General features: G+C 39.2%; 1 protein-coding gene across 2 annotated transcripts in view; it reads right to left on the bottom strand.

Moving 5' to 3' along the window:
* The window catches only part of BPIFC (BPI fold containing family C), a 62,646-nt gene that overhangs the window by 12,837 nt on the left and 35,646 nt on the right, over positions 1-14,163 (bottom strand). For both annotated transcript variants that reach the window (XM_077168644.1, XM_077168645.1), the window contains 5 exons: positions 13,801-13,892; positions 12,628-12,804; positions 11,436-11,489; positions 10,450-10,620; positions 9,755-9,822 (listed from right to left, as the gene is read on the bottom strand). In XM_077168644.1, coding sequence (XP_077024759.1) covers positions 9,755-9,822; positions 10,450-10,620; positions 11,436-11,489; positions 12,628-12,804; positions 13,801-13,892 — 562 coding nt within the window. The remainder of the gene's footprint in view (positions 1-9,754; positions 9,823-10,449; positions 10,621-11,435; positions 11,490-12,627; positions 12,805-13,800; positions 13,893-14,163) is intronic.

Here is a 14,163-nt window from a genome sequence, read left to right on the forward strand (position 1 = left end):
TAAAAGCCTGCTACTAGGAAATACTTCTTAGCACAGAACCATAGAGCAGTTGGGGAGGAAGGGAGCTAAAATAGGGTTATCTTGCAGACATATTCAATAGACCTATTTAAAACATGTTAGAGAAGTTTTATTGCTCTGATTAAAAGCCAGAGCTATGTTGGTTTGTAGAAGTTAGGGTGATGCACCAATATATCCTCGAGGCATTTGGACAGAGAATAAAAAATTATTTGCAAAGCTCCCTCGAGGGACAGGGGAGGAAGGAGGAAATATTAAACTTCCATCTTGGGAATTCCTGATATTCTCACATGCCGTGTGGACAACCAATTTAATAGGCCAAGCCCTCGATCTTGGGGCTTGTCCCTATGAAACTCATTCTTGCAAAGGAGAAGCTAAGCCTATTTATAGTTATGTCTAAAAATCACCCTCAGAGAATCTCTGTGGCTTGGATGTGGGCTCTCTATCTAAGCCAACTTGGCAGGCAAACACTGCCCTTCCCACCTACTTAGGACCTGACTTCCGAGCATGAGCTGGGACCCGGCATCATGGGATTGAGAAAGGCTTCTTGACCAAAAGGGGGAAAAGAAATGAAACAAAATAAAGTTTCAGTGGCTGATGGATTTCAAACAGAGTTGAGAAATTATGCTGGAGGTTTTTCTTATGCATTATATAGATACCCCTTTTTAGTTTATGGTGTATTGGAGTGGCTAGAGAGAAGTAACTGAAACTGTTGAACTGTATTCCAGTAGCCTTGATTCTTGAAGATGATTGTATAACTATAGAGCTTTTACAATGTGACCGTGTGATTCTGAAAACCTTGCGGCTTATGCTCCCTTTACCCAGGCTATGGGCAGATAAGTAAAATAATGACAAAAAAGTAAATAAGTAATACTGGGGGATAATAGATTCAAAAAACTGGATAGATTGAAATGCTAGTAGTCAATCTTTTTACTTTCATGATAAAGTGCTTTGATCAACAAAAGTTTTTTAATTTGATGAGGCCCCATTTATCTATTTGAGAGAGAGGGTTAAGGGATATGGATGTATGTTTTTTTTTTCTTTTTTCTCTATTTCTTTTTAGGGAGTGATGCAAATATTCTAAAAATGATCATGGTAATGAATGTAGAACTATGTGATAATATTGCTAGCCATTGATCATATATTTTGGATGGATTATATGGTGCATAAATATATCTTGAATAAAAATACTAAAACAAAACCAAAAACAAAACCCAGAGCCAAAGTACAAACTCTTCAATGTGGCAAAAAGCACATCACGATCTAGGTTAAGATAGCAAATATGATCTAGGTTAGGATAGAAAATATGACGTAGTAGAGATTAAGCAGATCAGAGCATAATCACTAATGTAGTCATTGTGCTAACCCCGTGATCACAGCAGACGTTGCAAATCAATCCCAGCACTCAATATCATATACTAGTTGTTTATCTCTCTGTCCCCTGACTGTGAACTCTTTGAGGGCACAGACTCAGTCCTAATCACTTTTGTATTATCAGGATTGAGTAAAGGGTATGACACATTCTAGGCGCTTAATGTTTGTTCATCATTCATTGATTCATCCAGCAAATATTTAGGGCCAAGTGCTGGAGATACAATCGTGAGCCCAAATCAGGCACAGTCAAAGCTCTTACCTAGTGGAGAGGCAGACATTAAGCAAATAATCCCACTAACAAAGGTTTACTTATAAATGGAGATAAGTGCTCCGAGTAAAAGAAAAAAAGATTGAGGCAAATGACAAAGGAAAGTGACCTAACTTGGTGGGTGCAAGAAAATTTCCTAGGGAAGGGATTCTTGAGCTGACATACTGACAGATGACAGATGAATAGGATCAAAAGAGGAAAATGGGCAAGCAGAAAGGAAGAATCCATGCAGGGGTTGCAAAGTTCCTGTGAACAGAGCACTAGGGGAGAGTGCAAACAATATGATGCTGGACAGGCAAATGGGGGTTGACCAGGCAGGATTTCTCAGGCCACATTAGGATTTTCATCTTTAACCTCACAGCAAGTAATCTATTGCAGGTTTTTAAGAAGGGAGGTGATTCTGTGTTTTGTAAAGATCTCTCTGGTTGTGGCTTGGAGAACAGATTGGCAGACCAAGAGGTTTCCCAGATGCTCATTCTATGTTCAGTAATGTATTAGGTGATGTGAAAAATCTAGTTTACATCTATATTTATGAATGGGGGGAGAAAAGCTGTGTGTACAGGAAGCAATTAGAGAACAATCCAAAGCAGAGTGTATTCAGATGCTCCTTTGTAGGTTTACACACCACACACACTTACTGTGGGAATTCGGAAAAGGTGAAAAACCAGCAAGAGTTGAAGTAGTGTGTGTGTGTTTGTGTTTGTGTATGTGTGTGTGAAATTGCCTGTTAATATGAGTGTTTCTCTCACCAGACTCTGGACTTGGAAGATAGGAACCACTTTTCTTCTCTCTACGGTCTATGTCAAGAACAGTGCTTAGCACATAGTATGTTCTCAATAAATTCTCTTGGAATGGATGCCTCAATAAATGAATGGATAAAGAAGGTGGACAGGAGTATTTGTTGGAATCGGGATCACTTTGATTATCTCATCTAAACCAGATGGGTGATCCCATCTAAACCAGAATGTTCATTTAGGGAGCTGGTAAGGTAAAGTTTGGAGAGAAAGGGAGGAAAAGTAGTTGAAGAGCTTAAAAATCCCAGACTGAGGATCAAAGGTTTTGAGGGAAGGAAAATATTCAACTCATTCCAGTATTAAAGAGCCTTCTTTATGAGGATGTGCTCCTCGATGTTTTAACCTCATTGCCTCCTGCAGCCTGGAAATTCCCCTCATCCATCTCCAGAAAGACTTACTTGGGGTTTCCTCCTCCCATGAGGGCCCCCCTAGTGGGAAGTTTCCTCTGCCCTGGCTTCAACAATGGCTTAGAGGAAGGAGGGAGGCAGGACCAACCCAGATGTCACCTTGAGCTCTGCTGATCTGTCTAAAGTATGGTTCCAATAGAAAGTGTGATTCTATTCTGTCTTGACCCATTTTCCTTTCCAGGTTTCTCTCCAGAGGGCTCATGTTGAGAAATTTTTATCTGCCTATGCAGTGAGAATTAGTTAGGTAGTGATTTCATCTGCTTATAGTCAGCTATATTTGCAATCTCTGACTGTGTTGTGTGGGAGGGGTTGTTGAGCATGTGTGCAGTGATGGTAGTGGGGTGGGGTAGGGTTTGGGAGTGTTCAAACTCCTAATCGTGGCAATGTCAAAATGTCCCATATATAAAAAATCCTGAAAAATCAACAACAAATCTTCTAGAGCTAATAAACAAACCCAGTAAAGTGGCAGGGTATCAGATCAACATGCAAAAATCAGTATTGTTTCTATATGCTAGTAATGAACAAGCTGAAGAGGAAATTAAGAAAAAATTTCATTTATAATAGCAACTAAAAGAACCAAATATTTAGCAATATATTTAGCCAAGGATTTAAAGAACTAATACATGGAAAACTTAAAAACATTGTTAAAAGGAATCAATGAAGACCTAAATAAATGGAAGGACATTTTACCAAAATTAGTTTACAGGTTCAATATGATCCCAATAAAAATTCCAACTATCTTCTTAGCAGAAGGGAAAACCTAACCATTGAATTTATATGGAAGGGTAAGGGGCCCTGAGCAGCCAAAACCATCTTTAAAAAGGTCAAAGTTGGAGGACTCACATTTCCCAATTTTAAAACTTATTACATAGCCACAGTGGTCAAAACACCATGGTATTGGCAGCAGGACAGATAAACAGATCAATGGAACTGAATTGAGAGTTCAGAAATAGACCCTCACATCTATGACCAATTGATCTTTGACAAGGGTGCCAAGTTCATTCAATTGAATATGAAGAGCCTTTCCAACAAATGGTGCTGAGAAAATTGGATATCAGTAAAGGAATGAAAGAGGACCCTACACCATTAACTCAAAATAGATCAAAGACCTAAATAGAAGAACCAGGACTATACAACTCCTGGAAGAAAACATAGAGAAAAACGTCTTCAGGACCTTCTGTTAGGCAATGGTTTCTTAGACTTTACACCGGGAGAATGAGCAACAAAGAATGTGTTCCCAATAGACTTCAACATGAAAGGAAAAAGACAACTTACAGAATGGGAGAAAGCATTTGGAAATTACATATCCAATAAGGGTTTACTAGCTAGAGCATATAAGAAACTCCTACAACTCAACAACAAAAAGATACACAACCCAATTAAAAATGGGCAAATGACTTGAATAGGCATTTCTCCAAAAAAGGATATGCAAATGACCAAAAAGCCCATGAAAAGATGCTCAATATCATTAGCCATTAGGGCAATGCAAATTAAACCCACAATGAGATGCCATTTCACAACCACCAGAATGGCTACTACTAAAAAATGAAAAAATAACAAGGGTTGGAGAGGATATGGAAAAATACTAACACTTGTTCACTGTTGGTGGGAATGTAAAACAGTGCAGCTGTTGTGAGAAGCATTTTGGCAGTTCCTCAGAAAATTAAATACAGAATTATCATATGGCCTGGCAATCCCATTTTTAAGTATACATCAAAAAAAATTGAGAACAAGGATTTGAACAGATATTTTCTCATCAATATTCATGGCAGCATTATTCACAATAGCCAAAAAATGGAAGCAACCCAGTTTCCACTAAAAGATTAATGGATAAACAAATGTGATATATACATACAATGGAATATTATTCAGCCATGAAAAGGAACAAAAAATCGATGCATGCAACAACATGGATGAACCTTGAAGACATGATGTTGAGTGAAATAAACCAGACATGAAAGGACAAATATTGTCTGATCGCACTGATATGAAATAGTTAGAATGGGCAAATTCATAGAATCAGAAACTAGAACACAGGTTAGCAGGGGTCAGGGTGGAGGGTAGGGAATGGGGAGTTAATACTTAATTGATCCAGAGTTTCTGTTTAGGGTGATGGAAAAGTTTTGGTAACTGAAGGGGGTGATGGTAGCACAACATTTTGAATGTAATCAGCACCACCACCATACTTGAACGTGGTTAAAAGGATAAATTTTAGGTTATATATACATTGCTAGAATAAAAATTTAAGAAAATCCATAAGACGGTACAACACAAATTGAACCCTAATGTAAACTATCGGCTATAGTTATTACAATTATAACATCCTTTCATCAATTGAATACAATATGCTAATAATGGGGGGAGTGTGGTTTACAGGAACTCTGCATTTTCTACATGATGTTCTGTAAACCTACAACCTCTTTAATAAATTTTTTAAAATCCCAGTTTTAACTGGTTCAACAATAATGTACAGTTTATTGCCTTGAGCCTTCCATGTGATTAAAAAGGAGGGTTATGTGAAGTTACCTGTATAAGAGCCAAGGAAGGGAGAGTGCCATTTAACTTGCCTTTGCATTAATCTCAAAAATGTCTATTACGAGGGCCAACTGGTATTGAGGGTTGTTTGGAAAAAAACATTTAGATAGAGCAATAAAAATCTAGTTTATGACTTTAAGGATCACGTGCACAGTTTTTAAGACCATTCTGAGACTTGTCACATCTCTTGGGACAAATTTGTCCCTTTGGTTTAGTCAAACTTTGATCCTAGGATGGGGAAAGAGAATGAAATATTCCTAGTAGTAGTGACACATAGTTCTTGAGCACTGACTATGTGCTGGACATTGTCTAAGTGCTTTACATACTTTATCTCAATTACTCATACAATAACCCTATGGAGAGGTTCTCTAGTTTGCTGATGAGTAAACTGAAACTCAGGGAGGTTAAGTAAATTGCTCAAGTTTGCACAGCTAGCAAGTGACTGAGGTAAAATCCAAACCCAGATGTGCTTGGCTCTGGAGCCTGTGCTCCTAACTAGACATGCCCAAAGAGGTCAAGTTGATTATTAGAACTCCCAGCTTTTGCTTTCTTTATCCTTTCCTCCTCTGGATTCCATGAGAAAAAGACTGTATGCTTTTCCCATTTCAGGACACAAGGGCCAGTGCCTTCTCTCTCTTCTGTCAAGAACTAATACCGTGTATAAAAATGTTCTCTCATGAATTGTAATAAATGTGCCACACTAATGTGCTAATAATAGGGTGGTATAGGGAACTATGTATTTTATGCATGATTTGTCTGTAAAAGACAAATCATGTAAACTCACAACTTCTCTAATTTAAGGAAAAAAGACTTAAAGCTGAGAAAGGACATACTGCTAGTCAGTCTCAACTTAACATGACTCCATGCTCATAAGTTGCCTCTTCCAGGCAAGGTACTTCTTTTGGAAGTCTTTGGTCTAAATCTTATTTTCTAAGCATTGGCTCTTTATTAGGTGAAAGGCAGTAAGTAAACACTCATGGCTTTGAAAATAGACTCACCCTGGTTCAAGTTTTGGCTCTGCCATTCAATAGCTCTGTGAAGAATACATTATTTAATTTCTATAAACCAGAAAATGGGGAGAGTAATACCTACTTCCAGGATTGCAGACATTTACTGAGCACTGTGCCAGGTCCTGGAAATATAGTATTGTAAAGTTTAAATAAAATAATATATGTCAGGTGCTTGGTACAGGATTATTAAATAATAAGTCTCAAAAATAAAGTACTAATAAATCACAGGACAAAAGGTGATTTCTCTCATAGGTATCACTGGGCAGGAGGCAGGGATGTGACATGTATGATGAAAAGGAAGACCCTTGAAATGATCTTGTATAATTGACCACCTCCTTCCCCTAGCTGCAGTCAGCCCCGAATTTCAAATAATAGTAAAACCCAATGTTTATTGAGCACTCATCATGCACTATGCCTATAATAACATGTATTCTTCACAAAGCCCCCTAAAACAGATCTCACTATGTCATCACATTATAGATGAAGAAAAAGAGACCCAGAGAGGTTAAATAACTTGCTGGACCCCCACAGCTAAATAATGGGCAGAGCTGGGCTCTGAACCCAGCTAATTTGAGTCTGAAGCTTGTGATCTCACCACTTCTCTCAACCCACCACAGTGGATTGGCTTCTGATTTCTGCATCTCATTTCTACATAGTGGCTCCATTCAGGCAGGGGTTGGGGAGAAATGCCATGGTGTTCTGGGGAGATCCTATTCCCGTATCCCCTGGTTCTTCTCAGGGATGTCTCACCGATCAGCACCCACTTTATCCTTTTCCTGCTGTGTCTCTCTCTGACACCACCTAAGACCAAACCAGCTTGTCCTGAAATGCAGGCCTTGTGGAGGCAAGGCGTGGAGGAGCAGGCTGGGTGGCCTGTGTGGGAGGAAGGGGTACTTGTCTTGCTGCTGTTTTAGCATAGCCTTGGCTCCTCCGCAAAGTCTTGTCTCTGGGGTTGGTGCACGGTGCACTCACTGCCTGAGATTTGCTGCTGTTACAGCAGGATATATCCTTCTCAGACTCTGGATATATCCACTGCAGGATATATCCTCAGACTCAATGCCCGTGTGACCTCTGCAATCAGACAGGGCTCTGTGCTCAGAAGGGCCCCGGGCTTGAATTAATGCTCTGCTGTTGCCATCTTACAATTCTTAACAATTTCAGAACAAAAGGACCCTCAATTTCATTTTGTAGCGGGCCCCGGAAGTTATGTGGCTGGTTCCACTCAGATTTTACTAAGGTGCCAGGGAACAGGAAGCCTCCCCAGCACGGGAATCTAAAGGACACTGCCAGAGAATGGGTAGGTAGGCCAGAGTCCTAATTCATGGTTAGTGTTCATAAAATTGAAGCATTCTTGTAGCTTATAGGCAGCCAGAGAATAGATTTACACTAGTCTTTGGATGGTGTGAATTTAGCAGCTTACAATCAGTGCTTTCAATCACTCCTATAAATAAGCATGACACCTGCTGAAGGAATATTAGAGATGAGGTACAAGGCCCCGTTTGAGCAGAGAAATGAACCTGGCTTGCCTGCTCCTTAAAGTCTTCTCTGCCTGCCTGACACAGTCTGAAATCCCATTGTTACAAAATTCTTCCCTTGGATCCTGTCAGTAAGCCAGATGTTCAAATGCAAATGTTGCTTTGACCTTCTCTACAGGCTCGCTGCCTCAACTATTAGCCCCATTCCTTCTTTCCTCCCTGCCTCCTGCCCCATGGCCTATATGATGCTACCAGTTCCTCAGTTCTGGTCCTTTCATTTCTTATCCTTTTGCTCTACAGCTTCCATCCTCTCAACTCTGTTAGGACTGCCATCCCCAAGGTCGCCCATCAATGGTTCCTACTTTCATCAGCCTTGATCTCCTAGAAATAAGGGCCACATTACGATGTCTGTGGATCCAAGGCACGTTAGCCTTTGGGTACCCTTCCTCCACAAAACTATGAAAAATTATACTTTATGACTGTATTAATATAAAGATAAATATTAACCAGTCTGGATTGCATTTTTTCCTTTTTATTTTAAAAGTTATTGAAAACTTTTCTTTGGACTTTTAAAGTATCTGGGCCCCAGGCACTGCATCTAATGAGCCTAGTGGGAAAGTTGGCTCTGCTTTTTTTTTTTTGCACAGGCAGGCACTGGGAATCAAACCCAGGTTTCCAGCATGGCAGGTGAGAACTCTGCCTGCTAAGCCACTGTGTCCGCCCTTGGCTCTGCTTTTCAAGACTGGGTAAAGCTGAGGAATGTCCCCTTGAAATCATTTCTCTCTGGATAACCATACTACCTTAAAAATTTTCATTTTGGGTTTATTATTTTTATTGGGATCATAATGCAGTTACTATGAAAATAAACCACTCCCATAATTCCATTTCCTAACACAACTTTCACTTACTTGCTGAGATGCAAAGCTATTTTACACAGCTGACTAATGTCATGTTTACACAGTTTCTATTTAACATTATATTTTAAAATATATTGGGGAAAATACATTTCCTATGTTTCTAAAATAGTCTTCATAACCATCAAGTTGACTTCTGATGATTGGCTTACCTTTCCCTCTTACTGGTTTCCCAGTATTTTCTGACTCTGTTTTCTTTCTTCCTCTTTCTCCTTCCATAGATTTAGCCTGGTCCATCTCATCTTTCACTATAACCTGCCCCTAGATGGTCTGATTTATGACTTCAACTATCAGCTTTATAGGGCCGCAAAAAATGGATTTAAAGATGGCAATTAGTTTTCAGTAATACATGTGTATGACCTGTTCAAATCCTTTGACACTTGCATGGCTTGCATTTGAGACCCAGCTAGGCTATCAGGCTATCAGGCCTCGTTCAACTCTGTGTTCCAGTTATAGGATTAGAATGTCAGAGCCTGAAGACATGACACAAGGATGATCCAGTCCAACTTCAATATTTACAGATAAGGAAATTGAGGGTCAAAGAGGTTTATAGACTTGATCATGGTTATAGGGCCAGTGCCAAGCAATTTGAAAAAACTAGGTTCTTTGACCCTAAAGTCTGATGCTAAACAGTATGTTCTCTGAATTTGTGGAAGAGGAAATTTCGTTTATATTGCTGTGCCACTAGAATGTGAATTTATATTATGAATTACATTATAATTATTTTGTTCCATTTTATCTCAATAGTAACCTAGTGGGAAGAAGAAAGTAAAACCTCACAATACAATTATGAGTTAAACCCACACTTGGAAAATATCTAGTCCATTACAGGAGAAGTGATTAAATGACCCATGTGCTATACCTGGTAACTTCACCTGTTCTCTGAATGTTTACAAATGTCTCCATGGTCTACTGATTCATTATTACTAAGGTTTTCAATAGTCACAGTCAATTGCTCTTACCTGTTCAGAGACAAGGAGCAGATCAGTTTTTGTCCCAGAATAACCAGACCAACGCTGGTACTAGCAACCTATAGACAACAAAAAGCAATCATCACTAATATGACCGAATCTGCCCATTTTGGCCATAGCTATTATTCCCTATAGTGGAAATATCCCAAGCCCTGCTTTTCCTCTCATTCTGAGAAGTATTGGAAAGAAATAGCTCTGAAAATGCTGTTTTTCATAAGGAAGCTGAAGGTAAAGATTTTTTGTTCAAGAATCTCCTTTAAACAATTTTTTCTCTATTCTCTTCTCTATATACTCTGTGTACATGCATGTACACACATGTTCATGCATGTGAGTGTTTGTGTGTGTGTGAGAGAGAGAGCGAGAGAGAGAGAGAGGTTGCTTGGGTTCATATATCAGATTATGTTTGGCCTTCATCTGCTCCCAAACACTTAATTCCCAGCTTGACTGACTCATTTTCAGGAAACTTGGCTATGGGTGTAACTGAGGCAGTGGGAAGGGGGCATAGGAAGGGGAGGAGGATGGGAGAGGCATTTTACAGTGCATGGCGATATGAGCGCTCATTGGTCCCAGTCTCAACCTGCCTTTCTCACTCTTAGGGATGCATCACTGCTAACCTTCCCAACATGTGAAGCTGCTGGCTGGTGGCCTTAGCAGCAATGGGCTGCCTCTGGGCTCTGCACACTTACGAAGTCCATGGAAACAATGGCTTTGGCAGTTGAGTCCTTAGGTTGGGTGAACATCACGATGGAGGCAGGGATGTCCAGGGTGAAGTTACCCTTGAGTAAATTGACCGTAGGGGGCTCCGTTGTCATGATCTGTACCATAAAGGGCTGGGACAAGATGTAGATCCCTGCAATCTGCCCACGTCAGGAAAGAAAATGGAGAACAGGAGTTGTGAGTAGATGAGAAGGAATAATCACAAATTTAAGGTGGGTGGCTGTGGTGATTAAATCTTACATCATGGAGGATAAGAATTATTATTTAGAGTTAGAAGAGAAAACAATCCCTCCAATACCAATAACAGCAATAATACCTGCAACTCCCATAATAATAACCATTGGTATTTATTAAACACATGCTGTATGCTGGACACCATGTCAGGGACTTTACGAACTATTGCCATTTAATCTTCACAAAATTCCCCTGAGGTAGGTTCTATCAGAACGCCCATTTTACAACTGAAGAAAGTGAGTCTTAGAGAGGTTAAGCCATTTCTTTTTTTCTCCAGGTTCCATATGAGCAAATCGTAAAACCGGGATTCAAATCCAGGTCTGACTCGAAAATCTCACTCTAAAACCAGGATGTTCCGTGAACATCTCCCTGTCCTTGGAGGCAGAACCTATGTCTCTTTGGAACATTCTGTCCAATAACATGCTTTGAAGGCATACTATTAAGAGTTTCTTTAACAAAGTCACAACTGTGGGTACCATTCCTTTATTTCTCCTTTAAAGTAAGTATTTCAAGGGTAGCAGAAGCTTGTGGAAGATGAGATGATTTATTCTGTGAACTTATGACACCTTTACTGGTAACTTGGACTGGTCAGTAAATATTTATTGATATTTGATTAAAAGAAAAAAAAACTCTTAAGAATGTAAAAATGAGCTCACAAGTCTTCCGGAAGTAACTGTAATGAAACCAAATACACACATGGAGGCAAACCCTGAGTACTCACCCGGGAGAGCACACTGCCAAGGCCTGGAGAGTTTTGAACCAAATGGCTGGAAAGCTGGAAAATAAAGAGCATAGTGTCAGGGTAAGGTTTTTTTTTCTTTTTTCCTTTTTTTTTTTTTTTACCTGGGCTGTGTTTTTAGGGAAAACATAGTGCTCCCTAAATTTTTTTGAACTATGAAGTTGTTACACCTTAAAATTTTTAGTATTTGAAGGTGACCTATCATAGGAAATCTGAAGCTCAGAGAAATAAAGCGAATTGTCCAAGGACACACAGGAAGTTATATTCCCTTTGAGTAAGTGCCTTTTGACTCAGTATAATATTGCATATGCACGGTCCATGTGTGAACATTCTACAGTCATTAACGATGATTCTCATATTGTTGTATTTGTTTTCAGGGGTTACTGAGAACTGGGAATCTTAATTTATCTTCATAGATGAGTGGTTTTTAAGTCTGAAGTTAAAAGTATCTAATTCTCAGCACTGTAAGGTAGCTGGTACTACCACACTCAGCACTTTTGTGCTGTATAACTATTTGTATAATTAAAATCTATAGAATGAAAAGAATCATAAGGGTTGCCCACTAAATATTGTTGGTTGACTGGCTGGAGAGAGTGTTCTTTACAAAAGGGAGGCACATGGCAAAGTGAATCAATGAGCATCTGTACTATCACTGGCCATTGTAGATAAATCAGTTGTGATCACCAACAGGAGACATCTTTCTGTGTCATAACACAAGCAATAATGATGATAATGATAAAGCAATACTTATATAGCCCTTTTTGTTTTCCAGGCATTGGTCTGAATGTTTTACATGTATTTAAATCTCTGTGATATCCATATCAAATTGATGAGAGTGAACCATTATTATCCCCATTTCCCAAATGAGGAAACTGTGACACAGAGAAGTTAAATAAGTCAAAATTGCCCAACGTCACAGGTAATAAGTGGTGGAGGAGGGATCTTGTCATTATTTAAGATCAATCTAGAATAGTAGGCAGGCATCATTAAAAGAACTGAAATGAGCAGAACTCCTCAACTGGTTACAATGTTCATTCCCAGATTTCTTCATTCATTGTCTTACTAGGAGTAGAAGTTGTGACATAAAAATCCTTAATAGGATCCTTATGAAAAAGGATCCTGTGATGGTCACATATGATGGTCACATTCGTCATTACACATTAACTCTACTCACCTCTTTTGTGGAGAGAGTGACGTTGAAAGCCCCAGCTGTGAAATAAGCAAAGGATGCAGATTTAAAGAAATATTCGGAGATTCCAATGTAGAGCATAGAGTCAGTGGATTCCGGGAGTACGAAAGGGACTGGTGAGAAGGGGGGGTCAGCGAGGTTGTCCAGTGGGTAGAGTGTGCCCTGTGGGAAAACAAAAAGACCAGTGTGTCAGGTGAAAACCCAAATGTGTGTGACACCCTCTCAAGTCAGAATAAAGAAAACTCCATCTTCATTAGGGATGAAAAAAAATGCTAAGGCCTTCTCATTCCTTGACCAATCACTGTTTAAAAGCTCTGATGGCTTCTTGAGCATATTTGGGTAAGTTTGTCTACCCTGGTGTAACCCAGAGAGAAGCTCCTTGTGAGAGCTTTCTTAGAGAAAGGAAGGCAGGTGCATTTACCTGGAGGGGCCAGTTCTGAACAGCTCTTGAGGTGCTGAGCAAAGATGTCAAACTCTTGACCTCTCTTTGCTGTGACTGCAAAGCACCTGGAAAGTCACATGACCGAGAAGGACCCAGGACCCCAAAGAGTTGAAAATATTTCTGTGATGTTCTTAATGCTGCCCTCAGTAGTTAAAAGGTGCAATTGTAAAATGTTGACTTGTTTGACATTTAAAGGGTTTGAATGACTCTGAATGAGTGACCTAGAAGCCAACATGCTTTTTAAAACAAGAGCAAAACAATGACATTAGCCTTAGGAGCAATACTAAACATAAGCATAGTTTACACTTTGCCAGAATCAGCCAACACCATTTTCATGTGCTAATGGCCTTGACAGAGGTCAACAGCACTCAGTTAAATCAACTAATCTAAGAATTAATAATAGAAGTACCAATATACAATGATAACTTCTAACAAACGCAGACCATTCTACTCTCAGCCTTCTAGCTTCAAACCTCCTCCGAGAAGCATCATGATACTTCTGAGGAAGGCAGGCACACGTTGTACACTCAGAACAATCCTTTACCAATCAAGTGAATATTTAAGGGTCTTTTGAAAGAGCATAAACCTGAGGGAATTGCTCAAAAGGAAATTAAATTATTTGAGGAGCAGTCAATGTATTTCCTTCTGCACATATTTGTTTCCCAAATACTTGCTGTTGCTATCCAGAATCAGGATTCCGATGATGATAAAGTTACCTTTAATTTCAGGTCAATGTAGTTCTCATGAATATCTGGAGAATCAATTAGGGAATAATCCAGTACAGTATAGTTGTCAATCTTGGTTAAAACTAAATAACCAACAGAGAAAAAAGGAAATCTATGTTCATTAAAAATATAGTATAATACATGAGTGTCTATCAAGAACAATATAATTGTGAATTCTGTTTAAAATATCAATTCCACTATTTCATAATTAATACATGTGCACATTTGAAAACTCAGGAAAAATAGATAAGACAAACAAACAAACAAACAAAAAGAAAGTAAAAATCCTTACCAATCAGTTTACCCTAGAGAAGCATCAGTAAATTTTTTGTGTATACCCTTTTAGCAGGACAA

Source organism: Tamandua tetradactyla, chromosome 7 (genome assembly GCF_023851605.1).
Source record: "Tamandua tetradactyla isolate mTamTet1 chromosome 7, mTamTet1.pri, whole genome shotgun sequence".
In the NCBI taxonomy this organism is placed as follows: Eukaryota; Metazoa; Chordata; class Mammalia; order Pilosa; family Myrmecophagidae; genus Tamandua; species Tamandua tetradactyla.